A 15,790-nucleotide genomic window follows, 5' to 3' on the forward strand; every position below is an offset into this window, starting at 1 on the left:
AAACAGATCCAGAAAAAATTGCCATCTTGGTCCTAGGAGTGACAATTACAAGGTGTTTCACCTCTTTGTCTAAATCGTTTTTGCTACTGGTATATGTATCGCATTGCATTGTATCGTGTATTGGCAAGCATAAATGACTTCTAAACATAATCTCAAGTTAAGCGCAAAATTACGTCTGCTATGCCCCACCCAGGATCTAAGCCTGCAGTGTATTGCATTCCCAGATCCCTAACCAATATTCCACAGTTGCTCAATAGTCTATGTGCAACTGTAAGGTGTGTATAACCTGAATACAAATGACATTCAAATATAAGCACAGATTGGTGTGTATTTCAGGTGGAATAGCAGCCTACAATGCTGGAGTTGGGAATATTCAGATTTATGGGGGAATGGACATCAGTACTACGATGAATGAGTACTCTAATGATGTTTTGACAAGAGCCCAGGGGTTCAAGATGAACGGTTTTAAAAGAAAGAAAACAATGAAAAATAATGAGGTGAAATTTTGTAAACCACCAGACACTTTATGAATAAACTGTGTAGGTTATATTCCATTGTTTATTTTTTGTCTTATTAAAAACAAACGAATATAAGGAGTAACGTAGATGAAAAACTTGTAAACGCAGCATCACATGATATTCCAAATCAATCTAGTCAATATTTCATAGAAGTTGCAACTATTCGGTTAAAATTGGGAGATTGATACAAGTGGTTATGCTGCAAGATGACCACTAGATAGTGCTAAATAGCAAGAATTTTACTACGAGGTCAATCCTTTAGATGAGGTAATGCTATTGACAAATTACCATAACACAGTGTAAAGTAGTTAGGTCCGAGTATATAAAGGACGAAAAAAATGTCAAAAAGTCAAGTGCGAAATTTTTTTCTTTTTAATTGTGCCTGCCATCATGGCATGAATTAAAGTTTTTAGTGCATTCGTGTCGTTCAGCTACGTACAAGGGTGTTATCTTTCTACAAGACGCATAAAACGTTTTAAATCAAGCGGTCTTAAAAATACATATTGTAGGCTACCTAAATGTTTTAAGAGGAAAGCTGAAAGTTGCATGATCTTTCCACATCCTATCCTATCCCTTCCTCAAACGCTTCCATGCTGTTAACTCACTTCCTTGCGGTGAGGAGGGCGGTACTCATTCTTTCTAAAAGACACGAGATCTCGCCAGGATAAATGTAATAATCACTTACCATTGCTGTTTTGGTTCTTTTATGGATGAACGAGAATTCTCACTGCGGTGTAATCTAGCATGTAAGTATCTTTTTGTTTTTGTTGTTTCTGCCGCTATCGGTAGGAGAACGCGTGTTTTGACTCAAAATGTAGACTTCAATAGCCTAGTGTTTTAGAAGTGATTTCAACTTTTTTTCAACGGCAATGCAGTCATGCTTCAACCGAAGATAGCTGGGACAAACTTGTGTTGCAGAATAAAACCGAAAAACCGAATTTAAAGCAACAGCTGGCGTCGAAACAAGCGAGACATGAATATAGGGGTTCAAACGTAAGGTAACATTTTTGCTAACGTGCCAGGTTGTGGTTCAAAAACTAGAGCATGTAGCCTACGGAGATAACAGTTTTCGGAGTGTCCGCTTCTTTTGTAGGCTATACTGGAAAATACCAAATGAAAGAATGGGATAATTATTTTGCAAACGTAGAAGTATCCCATTTTATCAACTGTCACTGTCGGACACACTTGAGATATTATTATTATTATTATTATTATTATTATTATTATTATTATTATTATCATCATTATTATCATCATCATCATGTCTACTCTCCAAAGTTAATTTAACTGTTCTAGCCCCGGAACAGACATTGTGTTCCTATTGCTGAACTCAACTTAAACAGATGCTCTCGCGTTATTAAACCGTTAAAATGTCCTTAATAACCATTTCATCAGTTAACGTTTATTGGTGAGGACATCATCTGGGTGGGGGTGTTAGACTGTAAGACTGTAAACATTGATACAGGCTGAAAGAGGAATCATGGGGTTGTTAAGGGCTTTGTAGATACTTATTCCTAATAATTTTGATACGTATACCCAGTGATATTCACGTCGAACTTTGTATCTGGTGCGTGAATAGTTGTCTGCGTGATCGGGGGAACGGTAAACTGAGAGCTATCCTTGGAGAAATACACAGTACAGGAAGTGGAATTCCACCAGTACACTGGAATCCCAGACGTGACATCGCTGAAGTGCAATATGAACAAGGTCTTTAACGGCACTTACTGTAGTCCAGCTTCGTAGGCAGAACTGTGCATGGGGGAAATGGTTTTAGTTCTCTCAGAATGAGGAAGACTGAAGGGCATCAGTAAATGAAAATGGATGAATGCATTTATGGATTGGGAGTTCTTGTTACAGTATGTCATCATGCAATTAGTGATGCTTTCATGAAAGCTCCACTGTGTTTCGTTACTAGAATTGATCAATATCAAAGGAAATATAAAATGTCTGGACTGATGCTTACCTACTCTATGTGAAGTGGCCATCATTCTGTGGTTTAACTTCCCGTCATGCTTCAATCCCTGACCAAATTTGAGATCACTGCTCACTACCCGATGTTCATCACAATTATTGACGTGCTTTTCAGAATGTTAGTGGATATGACACATTTTACTTGTTGTATGTTGGCAAGTAAAAGTGCAAAATATATACTACCAAGATGATACATATCTTATACTTACCCACTTGTTTTAATTGGAGAGGTTTGTTCTAATATAGATTGGCTTCCGGCCTTTAGTTGTGCAAGCGGCTCATTGCTATCTCGTCTCCCGGTGATGTATTCGGAGCTGATCCTTGGCCAACTGTGACCTAACGCCGTGTGAAGCAGGCACTGTGTGGCAGTGCTGGGAGTGATGGGCCTGGAGTGAAAACAAAGGGAAAGCTGACTGCTCGCTGCAGATGTTCCTGCCGGGCTGAGGTTGGATTCGTCCGTTCGTCCGTCCGTCCGTCCGTCTGCCGGGGCAGGCGATCAGGAGCCCCTTTCGGGCCCTAAATCCCCGGAATTACACACCTTAGGGCTTCTCAAAAGGCTTGTAGGTGTAGAAAGAATTTAAGAGAGGCCAGCAGCAGATGTCTTACTGCTGGAGATAAGGGGCGTCATGCTAGGCTAGTCACTTTTGTTGCTGTTAGCGTATTTTTATTATCAGCCCAATTCCGATTGTAAAGCATGGCTTACAGCTGAAGGTGCTTAATTAATGGAGGCGTCGGTCAGTTAGCGAAGCTAGCCAGCCTTTGCAGCTTAAGTCCTCTACTGTTTTCCTTGGAGATAATTTGAAGAGAGGAGCAGCTTATGAAATCCCTTTGCTGTAAAAGGAGGCCTTTTGTATCAGAACTCCAGGTGGATTCTGGGTAGGCATCTATGGCATTGCATTTCCTCAGATGGAGTGAACAGGTCTCAAGTTCATCACTGCCACCTGGGCAGCTGCAGTATATGTTTACTCAGAAGACAGTGACAGCGATTTAAGCAGTTTATTGGTCCAGGGTCCAGAGATTTTTTCCGTCTTGGATTTCAGCTGTCATGTGACTGGGTTGGTTCGAGTCCAGGGTGTTTCTGTTTTTTCTTTTCTTTTTTTCGAACAGAACTGGGGCTGGCATTTCTTTCTGCTTTTGTCACCTGAATCCCAGGGCCTGGACTTTCCATGTTGTTGTTCAGTATAGGGCAGCCCTGCTGAGTGGTTGTGGTTTACTTTCATCTATATTGACCTCAGCTGACCAGTAAATTTGCCCTATTTTCTTTGGGAAACAGTCCTGTCACAGTCACAGTTCTCGGGGTACCAGATTCCTTGTCATGGATAACAAGTGGCAAGCCGGTTTAGGATGGGACAAACCAGGCAAAAAAAACAACAAGAACAACAACAAAAAGTCCTATAAAACCACCGGTGCAGTCGTTTGGTTATAGCCGTGTCTCGTAAACCCTCCAGAGGGGCCTTTAACTCGCGTGGCCCCCCGTGCCCACACACAACGACCCCCTAAACGATCCGAAAGGGAACGGACTGCTAATGAAATGATTGAGAACGCAGGGCAAATGCAGACTAAAGGGTTTCGTGCTTCGCCGAGCGGCAGTAAAAACCCGGCTGGACGTCAGTTTGCGGAGAGAGAGCCGGGGCACGTTGCGCTCTCGAGCGCGTCGGGCTGTTTCAGGGGTCAACACCGACAGGAAACCGGAGAAGAAGGGTTCCCTTTTTTTTTTTTTTTTTTTTTACATGCTGGCGCATCTCTCCCCCGATGCGAGTGTTTTGGTTTCTTTTCGACCGCCGTGGCTGCGTCTTTGCCGATTTCAGCCTTTTTCCTCCGCGCTTAGGGTATCATTTTTTTTTTTTTTCAGTTATTTACAGTTGGCCGTACATGGCCCTAATTACATCTTGGGTTCGAGCGCCGGCTCGGGCGATGCGTTCCAGATGTGAGCAGGAATTCGGAGGGCTTTCTAAAGTAAAGAAACATCGCTCTGCCAGCGGAGGAATAAAGAAACTGGAGTCTGAGAAAAGTGGAAGAGGCGAGGGATCGGACAGAGAAAGGAGAACGGGGCCCCTTGCTTCATTCGCAGGCATAGATTGTGTGTGTGTCTGTCTGTCCGTCTGTTCAAGGAGAAGATATTGTGGGCGGCCAAGTCAAGATAAGGAACGGCGCATTCGCCATTCAGAACTCTTGCGTCTTGAAAGTGTTCGGAGGGACATCTGCACTGCCTTTATTTGATGTTTTTTTGCATTATAATCAGAAGATTGCTTGTATTTTAGTCATGGTCATAAATTAAGGCAGAAATGATTATGTAGAAATGAATACACTCGAGACAAATTATGTAAAAGAATTCCCCTCTCCCCTGGAGAATGCTTGTTGGGATAGTGCCGTATCTTCTGTTACCTAAGAAATGTTAATATAATGATAGTAAACTTCAAGTCAAAGTAAGCAGCTGTCTGATTTGAACATTCTTTAATGAAATGTGGCCTGTGTAAGAGATTCAGACCATAAACTTTTATAAATATTTTTATTGAACGCTGACAGTATTTTGTATGGCTTGTCTGTACTGTGGGAAAAATCCTGAAGGTGGTGCATAATATTTCTAATAGGATTATTGAGAGATTGTCTCTGCTACCCCTGCAGACTGAGTGTGGATCTCAAACAGATCCTCTCTAAGGCTTTTTAATGACAATACATTTCATAGTGAGTTTTCAGTAAATTGACCGTGGTTTCAGAGCACTGCTGGGTCAGCGTGGAAAATGTTTCAGGAAATACCGAACTTTTTTTTTTTTTTCCAAGAAGAAAAAATGTGGCCAACATTCCTTCAAACCTCTGGAAATAAAGGTAGGATATGTGCTTCACTTAAAAGGGGGAACACATACATTCATATTCATTGGATGACATTCAGAAAAATATACTGCATTTTTTGAATAACTGTACACTCTGGTACATTTCATTGTCCTCTTTGTCATCTGCAGTGTTGAATACTCCAGACAGAAAGGATTGTTATGTCAGAAGGTTTGCAATGATTGTAGCTTTTTGTCTGCTGTAAATATGAAGCCGACCCTGCAGATCTAAATAAGGGAACTGTTAATGGCCATGTCAACTTTGAAGGGGAAAGTATGTAATCTGACTAAGAAGTGATCATATGAATGAAATTATGCTGCATATTTCTATGAAATGTGTGCAGACTGAACTAGGTTCATGTTCTTTCCTTTTTTTTTTGGCAGAGCACATTTTATAAACAAACTGATTTCCTGCTGTGTCTGACAGGCCAAGTGTCTCTTTTTTTTTTTTTTCAACGTTCAGTTGAATAAAAATATTTAATCTTGAAATGCCACAAACATGTCGTAGACACTTTGGTCTTGCAGTTGTTTACACGGACACATATTTTCCTTGAGAGGCTTGGATAAAGGCCTAGCAGAGCAGTTGTTTGTGTGTGTGTGTGTGCGTGCGTGCGCGCGTGTTTTTCTGTGTTGTTTTGTGCCTAATTTGGCCGATGTCTCTTCAGTCCAGGAGGAGAAGCAGCCAATGAAGGAAGAATCCTGTCTCTGTGCCCTGCCATACATCAAAATGATCTAATTCCCATCGCAAAACAAGAAGTGTCTTTCTTTCCGGCAGTCTCTCTTCTGACTGGATGTCTAGATAACGTGTTCCACATGATCGCCATTCAAACTGTCAGTCTTTGTGCTGCGTTAGCGTGGTAATTAAAAAAATAATAAATCACCGCTGATGAGGTGATTGCAGTCGTCTCTGAGCCGTCGCCACTCTGTGGACGTGTTGAATGAATATGCAGTTGTACAAGGGCGGAGATAAAGACATCTGTTGCCTTTGTTGATTCAGGCTTTGAGGCCCGGCTCTCCTGATTGGCTGGGCCTGTTGTTTGTGTGACTAGATGGAGGGAGTTCTCAGGCAGGACACCCCTCACGTTTCCTTGGGACACAACCACCCCCCCCCCCAACCCCCGTCCCCCAAACCCCCACCCACCCACCCACCGCCCCTAATTATCACGGAGACGCTGGGCAAATCCACACTAAAGCTGCCAGGCTGAGACAATGGCAGCAGGCTGTGAGGATTATGTGACGGAGAGTGGAGAAGGAGGAGGAGGAGGAGGAGTGGGAGGAGGTGGAGGAGGAGGAATAGATGGGGTTTGAAGCGGTTAAGAGCAACAGGGCGGACTGTGGGGAGCTAACCCAGCCCATCCCATCCCATCCCACTTTTGGCCGACCGTAGAAGGGGCTCCTCTCAAAGTTAACTGTGTCACAGTCTGCCCTCTTCAGTGTGCCGGGGAACAGTCTTAATGTGCCTGAGTGTGCGTAGGGCCACTTATCAGAGGACTTGTGGCTGAAGACCGACGCTGGGGCTGTGTGATTTTTTTTTTTTCACTCGGGGCTTCACTGAGGAAGAATGAAGTAGAGGAGACCGTCTCTGTTGCTCTCTCGTTCTCTTGCTCGCTCACTTTCTTCATCTTTGAGCGATGGCTGGATTTTATAGCTGCCTGCGGGGGGGAAGGTAAGTCTGCGCTGGTTTCTGAGTAAACATGGCACATGGTTTGTTGGTTTGATTTCCTGTCAGGGCACGTGGGGATCTCCTTGCATTGCTGAAACATGTCATATTGCATTAGCGAACGTGCGCGTGCTGCTTGCGTATCAGTGAAGCTTTCATCTAAAGTGAAACATGGGCAGTTTTGTCTTTGTCCTCTTGCCAGTCTGTTTTGTGAACATGAACCGTGTTTCTTGTGTTTGGGTGTGCGTGAACATTTGTGTACATTGTGGGAATAGTTTTTAAGATTATTATTTACTGCTGTTCCCTGCAGAATGCTCTTAAGGAATTCATTTTGGGGATCGCCTTGTTCTCAAGTGGCAGCAGGAGTAGAGATTGTTCATTTGATAAAGGCATTTATAATCAGCTGATGAGAGAATCTGTTTGTGTGAGATGTTTGTCTGTGTTGGAGCTGAGAGCAGCGCTTGTTTAAACATGGACAGAAACATACCGATGATTCCCTGTCTTCTCACTTCTTGGGACCACATTTTTCTTTTTACTCGTGACTGTGTAAAAGAAGTAGCCTTGCATGTCTTTTTTCTTTTTCTTTTGGTGAGCAAACTGAAAATTGTTGAGTCACTGTACTGAATAATCTTTTTGAACAACATACACTCTTGAACCCTTGAATTATTGCAATTCCCATTAGTTTCACAGTGCTTGTATGAAGTCGTACTGTAACTTATTTTTGTTTCCACCACCACATTTAAAATAGAGCACTGGTTTGCTGTAGCTTTGTTGTGGCAGTGTTCACCAAAGCCAGTTTGAAGTTGTGTGACCTTCTAGAACTGGGGATGCCTCAGCCAATGGAATGGACTGCATCTGCTTTTCATCTGTGTACTTTAACAAGTTTGTTGATGTTTCCCATATCAGTCTAATCTGCCCTGTTGTTCCCTTAGTGCTTTCCCATTTAAGCATCCAACAGCTGCTGTCTGATGGAGTTGGTGTCTTTCTCCGTCTATGTAATTTTGTTTAGCCTAATTCTGGGAAGTAATTCTCTTGGAGGAAAAAGATTGATTTTCTTTTGTCAACCTACCAAGTGTGAAATCTCTTGCTCATTCTTCAGGTTTTTGGCCTCTCTTTTTCATGTTGTGAGTTAGGAAGAAAGGTGCACTTACAGCAAATGGGTGGTTTTTCCAGGATAGGGTTTTTTGTGTTGTGTTGTGTTTGTTTACCTAGAGCAGTGGTGCCCAATCATGTGTCATGGAGAGTCGAGAGAATTCAGGTTTTCATTCCAGCCAATCACCTCATCTGCTGTTTTCACAAACTAGTTCCATTCTCTCTGGTTGAAGGTGTGTTCATTCGTGCAGGGGCAGCAATTGGCTGGAATGCCAGCATACTCTTGGCCCTCCATGTACATGGTTGGGCACTATGGACCTACGTCATCACTGGGTATTTTAAAACTGCTAACCTATGTGTTGGCTACATTCAGCCACACTTTGTATCTGAGGCATGTTTGAGTCTCGTACAATGTTGGGTCTTCTGTTTTGGTTCTGACCTCAGTTCAAAAGTCAGTGTAACAAACTCTCCCTCCCTAGGGTTCTATCTGGGGTTCTGTACTGTCCCAGGATTCTCCTCTGGTTGGTTGAAACTTTTCCTTTAGTGCCATTCTTTAGTGTAGAGGCATTTGTACAACAAAATAAATGCCAACATTTACTTTGCTGCAGATTTTTGATGAATCAGAGTGAGTTTGGATAATTTTGGAAGAATTAACACAGATTTCCAACTAGTGGTTAGAGGTAGGCTATTTATAGACAAAAATTGTTTTGGAAAACATACCAGAAAATTCACAAACTATTTCCAAACTAGTTCCTGAAGATTAATATTCAATATTATTAATCTTCAGGAACAACAAAGTGCACTGTATATAATCTTTATTTCAGGAAGATTTGCTGACTAGGCCTAATTCTACTGAAGCTAGCAAATCTGACATGTAGTGATTGTTTTCAGTTGGTGACAAATATGCTTCTTGGGCACATATAATATCTTGGTGATTGCTGCAAGTTATTGAAGTCTTTGTTATTTAATATAAAAAGTACAGCAGAGGCTCATATGGTTTAAAAGTGAAGCTCAATACTCTCGCCCTTTTTAAAAGGACCTCAGTGACAATGATATTTACCAGCCTGCTGTGAGCATACCAAGGTCCAAAAATACTTTTTTTGTTTAGCTTGGCATGTCAGCGTTGTGTGTTGTATCACCTAGAGCAGATGAATAAATATCAGCCCCTGTGGAAAAAAAAAAAACTCCCCAAAGTTTGTCTGTGACAGCAAGGACAAGAAGATTAATTGTTTCAGAGAGATTGTTTTGTTTTTTTTTGGTAGAGATAACGGTTTCTGATGAATATACGCTTGGCTTATTTTCCAGTGTGATCTGCTCACTGAATGTCAAAAGATGTCCCAACTGTGATTAATGGAAGAATTTCATTTTATTCTTCTGTAATCTCTCCAGCACTGGAGAGTCTGGGGCCAGAACTTGGCTGTGATTGGGTCATTGCTGGGTCTCAGGTGGCTTGAGAAGTCAGTAGATCCAATCATGGAACAGATTCATTGAAGAATCGATGAAAATTAGACCATGTCACAAAAAATCAGTGGGATGCTCTGGGTCGCTAACCCCATTGAGGCACTAGTTCCAGTAGCCATGCAGGATAATATTTGGCGGTAGGTGATAGCATTGCCCAGGGATAGGGATCTGTCCCTTGCCGCTCTCTAGCACCCCCCATTGATTGATTGGGTGCCAGTGGTCTTCTTGCTAAAGCTGAAATAAAGCTAATGAAATGTATTCCTCCCACCCATGTCTGTGCAAGGTTGGCCTTAGATTTAGCAGTGTGAAAAGAAGCAATTGGTGACATCATTGGCTTCGGTGGAAAGCTCGCTTCTTGGTCTTGTAGAGAGACGTTGCTGACTAGCACCAGTGTGGTTGGCTTCGTTGCACACCTGGGCATGGTACTTAACCTGCAATGCTTCAGTATACTGTATGTCCTGCTGTATAAATGGATGCAATGTAAATGCTATTCAGAATGTTGTGTAAGTCGCTCTGGATAAGAGCATTTGCTAAATGCCTGTAATGTAATGTAATGAAACCAAATGTTTTTCAAAAAATAAAATGCAATCGTTGTTCTGACGTGTTAAGCCTAATATGATAAACTCTCAGGTGAACAACATCATCTGGAGGTGTGTTCTGAAAAACTCTTATTTTTGAAAAGGCCTTCTGAAGCGCTTGGTTTCATGGTAGGAATCATACAGGAAGTGAAGGGCTATTACAAAGCTGATATGTAGTCTGATTGCTTTTTACAGCCAACCGCACCCTTCCTAGGCTCTATTTTCACTGATATAAGGTACCCATGAGGCTTTCTAGGGTGTTAGTGACTGCTCGTGTGCTGCATATCAATAATTAAATTGGATTTGTAGCAACTACGTTGCTAAGTGGGTCATGACACTCATCTTACAAAATGTAATTGGACCAAGGGTTAGAAACATTTGTAAAGGATCAGAATTCCTGCTGTAGTGGATTAGTACTAGAGCAGCATTAGCCATTGACGTTAGTGGAAGCCCTTGTCTGATTAATTTCCCTCTGACTTACCGAAGAGAGGTTTAGCGAAGCGTAGCGTAAATGTTTCAAGTCTTAATTCTTACCGAGTACTCCTGTTTTTCCGTGATTTCTTTTGGCTTGTTGTGAGTGGGACCGAGCTTCCAAAGGACACGCGAAATGTGTCCTTTCCTTGCACTGGATTTTAGTTCCAGTTTTAGTTGCTGTGGTTACTGCAGGCTGTACTACTTTCTTAACATGCGTAGCTGCGTTTAATGGCATTCTGCATACGTCCATGTCATGTGTAATTTCCCAACCTCTAATTAAAGGCATTTTGGTGTGCTACCAAAAAAACAAAGCATCCATTTTTCAGTCAGTCGGCTTGACTTGAGCAACTGCAAAATAGAACAACGTGGTCCCATCCGTTTTTTTCTCTTTCCTCAGGCAGAACAGTGTAAACACGTAGGCGTGTCAGCTGGAAATTTGTGTAGTGTATTAGGTGTGGTACCTTTGCCGAGCACTGCAATCACCGTTTTAACAGAGTTCAGGTGTTCTGGGATCCGATTACAGAGAATTTGTTTTGTGTCTCAATCATACAGTGCCTGTAACCAGTTACATCTTGTTTGTCTTCCAGTGACATATAGCCTGTTATTGATTTGTTTGTAGCTAATATATAAACATTAATTTATTAAGTGTATAATACTGAATGTTGCACTTATCTTTAGCAAAAGGAGAAACTGACTTCTAGTCCATAGGATAGGCTAAAGGTAGGTTTAAATTACATGCCACTGGGTGATTGTTTTGTCAACATCAGCTGTGAAAGACTTAGGCCAGATGGTGTTGTAGTGAGTAGCCTATGTAATCACTGTGTATGCAATCACTAATCAAGGTATTATGGGTGTCTTATTCAGATGCCTGTGTAAGGTGTTCAGTAATCCATGACTGCGTAACAGAGGTGACACAAAATCTGAAGGCTTTCAAGACAGATCTGTTAAAAAAAAAATTTTTTTAAACTGCAAAACAAAGAATGACTTGATGATAACTTGCTTTAAAAGGTGACTACAATAAAGCAAAGTCTTAATTGCTTAATTGCAGAGAGAAGGTGGAACATGAAGTTTGATTAAATTTCATAGTTACCATTTGATCATTATTTTCTGTGGCCAAATTAATTTTCCCTGCACATGTTGCATATTACTAAAAAGCAGTTACACAGCTGTTGCATATCTTCTCTGTTATCTATCCATAAAAAACATTTTTCACTTCAGTCTAAGAATTGTTCTGTTCCTGTCCTTTAATGCTATGTCCCTCCCCCGCCCACTGTCTCCACTGAAATCCCACAAAAGTTTGGAAATGAAGTAGGACGTCATTGCCAAGCGCTAGCTTTGGAAACCATCCAAGGTTAGTCCATTAGCCCCTGCTTGCTTGTTAGGGCTGTAACTTTACTGGGGAACATTCAGTGAGGTTTTCTCTTGTGAAAATAGTGCCGTGTGTCTCTGGGGGCGGGTCAGAGGGGCCGTGGGGACCACATGCGGAGAATCCGGTCGGGAGGGAAAGGGGACGGAGCGGCTGTGGGAACGTCCGTCACGTCCGTACGTCTCTCTCCCAGAGGTCGGTGCACATCCTGCTGCCGTGGTTACGCAACCTCCCACTAGCCCATAGCAACCGTATATGTGTGCCGATGTTCCAGAAGGGTACTCTTCCTGTGTAGAAAGTCCGTGTCGGGGCAGAGGACCGCGTCTCTGAATCGGTGCGATTCGGGGAGCCCGTTTCACGAGCACGCTTGACGTAAGGTTGACAGGCCGACCCGTCTCGGAAGCACTGTGGGCCTGTGGATCCTCTGTGAGTGCACAGTAGAGTAGCTGTGTGCACATCCAACCAGTTATTTGGCCAGGTGTAGGATAAAAGTATGTGTGAAGATTTGAAGGAAAATGGATATCCGCACACTGGATTATAGCTCCCAATATTTTATTGACTGAAAAGCAAAGCAACGGTTCAACCCAACAGGGTCTTCATCATGCAAAATCCTCTGTGAGTGGCCCATACTGTGTCGCCGTCTGAAATGTGCGAGAGAAAACGCTGCTGAGGAATGGCCCTCTTTTAGGGAAGCCCCGCGCGGTCAGCAGGAGGCCAGCCTCTGGCTCCGTTTGACAGGGCCTGAATTAATCCGGCCCCTGACAAGCATCCCGGAATGTTCGGGCCTAATCCAGCCATCTCTCTGGTCTGTGTGTCCTCGCCGGAATTTTTAAATGATTCCCAGAGCAACAGCTTAGCCGCTAACCCTAAATTCCCGGCATTCTTTGCTGCTGTGCGTCTGATTAATAATTGAAAGCAAAGGTGAGTTGGCTGCAGATTGTCAGTGGCTTCTGCAGTATTTGTTGCACTTGGCAAAAGGTTTCCCTGATAAATCTGCTTGGAATCTTCTCTGTAACTCGAAGTATGCTCCATATAAACTCTAGAGTCCAGTATACTGTTTGAAAATGAGAATGAGGAAACTGTGCTGATCAGTATTGCCCTGTTAAACACAAAATCTCATTTGACTTTTAATAATGAAATCCCATATTCCTGCCAAACCTTTATATTAATTATTTGGTTGTACTTAACATCCTTGACTGAAAAAAACACCCATATATTGCTGACATTGAGAGTAATTTTAAGATGGAGTGCACTCATCCAGCAACATGTCAGATGTGCTCAATTGTTTCTTTTCTTGTCAACAAAGAGCTAGGTTCTTTGCCAAGACCGTAACCTTGTGAGCATCTGTTACTGTAAACGCTGAGGGCTGTTGTTGTAAGTGACATTTTGCTGGTTTTTGGAACAGCGCCTTTCATTCGCTGTTGTAACCGAGGACAGAATGTTCCGCGCTTCCTGCCTGAACGTTCTCCGCACGGTCCGTTGTCCTACAGCTCTATTAAATCTTGTCACTTTCATCGCCGCACATTGCCTACTTTACAGCACGATTTCAAAGTATGTTGGATAGCTCGTGTGCGATCTGCATTTGACGAGCATGTGTTCACAATCAGCGGTTTGATTTAGAGGCAGGGGACGGGGACGGGACTCGCATTTTGTTTTACGCTGTCATTTGTAATGATTTGGAATGGAGAGGGCTAATTGGCTGCGTCGATGGCCTTGCTTGCACAAACTGATTAGTAGGGGTGGACGCAGAGGGGACGTACTGAGATGTGTTCTAATTGCGGAGGGATCGGAGTTCGGTAACGAAGGCATTCTCTAGCGACGCCTGGCCTGTGCGGAGATAGCAGGCTTCCAGCTGCAGCCAATTACTGTCAGCTTCAGCCTGCTCACGGAAGCTTCCGGCAAGGGAGGAATTAGGCAGTTCTCCGCCCTGTCAGCGGCAAATTAACCTGCCGTCTTGGTAAGGCTGCAGCCAGGTTTTGACACTCAGAACGCGGAGTGAAAACTGGTGTGTTTTAGACAGATTTTTTTTGTCTCATTATTTCTTTTTTTTTTTTTGTCTGCTTTGGCTTGTTTTGTTGACATTTCGTAAAACACAGCATACATTCCTTGTGCCCTGACAACGCTGTGCTCATTGACAGTGGAGATGATGTCAGATCCCCATCACCTCTCCTTAGTGCCATTATGGATGATATATTGAAAGATTCTCACACTACTTGAGAATGCGGATGTAATCCAGTATTTTTCAGGTGCTGTCGGATCAGGCTTACTGTATGTTTGTTTAATGTCTTTTTATCTGACTGCTCAAGGACAGCAAATGTTATTTCGCTCAATGGCTAACTGTGTGTGCACGTGCGTGCGTTGGTGTGTGGTGTTTGTATGCACGTGTGTGTGTGTGCGTAACTGTGTGCCGGGGGGGAATTCAATTTCTAGTGGGTTATAGTCAGTGTTTTTTTATTCTTCTCCAAACACTGCATATTTATCATATTTTACATATTTCTGGTTATTCAGTCAAAGCTATTAAGGGTAAGAAGCTATGAACATAAACATACAAATGCCATTAGCCAGACCTCAACCTCTAGTTGAATCGTGGGTAGTCTCAATATACACAGGCAAGATCACAGAGTGTAATCTAGTCCGTATATTGTCCGAGATGCCTATATTGTTGGGAGGCTTCATGTCTGTGAAAAATCATGGCAGCGGTCTCCTCAGTGGGAGGGTGGCGATTGAAAGCACAGCATAACTGTTTTGGTAGGAAGTGGCAGTAATAATACAACTACGGATCCAGGCCCAAATGTAGCCGCTCAAAGCAGATTTCAGAGTGTCCTATTACGTCTGACTTTAATATTCATTGCCAAAATGTACATCCATGACGGGCACACCTAAATGCTGAAGCACTTGTCCTTTAAGTGCTAGAGACAGCCAGGGCGGGTAGCGGTCCAGAATATGAGCTGAACCTGAATATGAGATCAGTATTATCAAAGATTAGAGTGAATATGATCAGATTATCGACTCTTGGCACAATGACTAATACCGAATCTAGATGGAATTAAATTTTGAACCATTTCTCCAGATTTAAAAGTTATTTATACCCCAATGCATACTTGGGTGAGTGCAGATTTGAGGTTCTAATGTTTCACTTCTTTCATTCCATTTACAGAGAACATTTTTTGTTAAGAAGCTCATCCTGTCTCTTCGGTGTGTAACAGTGATGTCCTCAACTGAAGTCCACATGTTTCAGTGGAGTGTTTTAGTTAGAAATCGTCCTTGTTTAAATCACACGCTCTGTTTTTCATTTTTTATTTCTGTGTAACACCCCATTTTTCTCTACAAAAGATTCTGGGATACCCAAACGATCTCCAACATGCCACAGCCCAGTTGATAGATATGTTATTTTAAATTTGCATCTGGATTTGTGTTATCATGGAATTTTGTCTCACACTTCAGTTAAAGCTGGTTTTGGAGGGTTGTCTCTTGCCTAACGCTTTTTGGATGGCTATCTGCTGTGCTGTTTACCATAAACAATTTAATGTATTGGACACAAAAACTCAGGGAATATGTGGTCACTTTTTTATGGGTGCACCCCTTATATGATTGGATTTAGTTTTAAATTCCACATACTTCAAGATGCATTTATGCAGCGTTTTCTGTGAGAGTGCTCTTCTTTTTATTATTATGAATTATTAAATTATTTTATTCATAAGCTGCTCACATCCATACGGCCTGGAGTGATTTGAAATTCTTATGTGGAGCTGGGAGAGAGAAGAGCGTAGCCCCAGTTGCTCGTATCCACCTGGTAAAATATGCAGCAGTAATAGACTCTTGTGGGATCCACCCTCAGTTCC

General features: G+C 42.5%; 1 protein-coding gene across 7 annotated transcripts in view; it reads left to right on the forward strand.

Moving 5' to 3' along the window:
* Positions 1-1,108: 1,108 nt before the first annotated feature.
* zgc:66433 (uncharacterized protein LOC321250 homolog) overlaps positions 1,109-15,790 on the forward strand; it is a 34,311-nt gene continuing 19,629 nt past the window's right edge. For 2 of the 7 annotated variants that reach the window (XM_064329367.1, XM_064329370.1), the window contains exon 1: positions 1,109-1,264. Coding sequence is in view for 5 of the 7 variants with exons in the window: in XM_064329370.1 (XP_064185440.1) it covers positions 1,225-1,264 (40 nt within the window). In the remaining 2 variants the exon portion in view is untranslated. Of the gene's footprint in view, positions 1,265-1,476; positions 1,512-4,329; positions 5,316-6,613; positions 6,984-15,790 lie in introns of those variants that run through there. The other 5 variants (XM_064329369.1, XM_064329371.1, XM_064329366.1 and 2 more) reach the window with 4 other exon arrangements.

This window comes from Anguilla rostrata, chromosome 3 (genome assembly GCF_018555375.3).
Source record: "Anguilla rostrata isolate EN2019 chromosome 3, ASM1855537v3, whole genome shotgun sequence".
NCBI classification, from domain to species: Eukaryota; Metazoa; Chordata; class Actinopteri; order Anguilliformes; family Anguillidae; genus Anguilla; species Anguilla rostrata.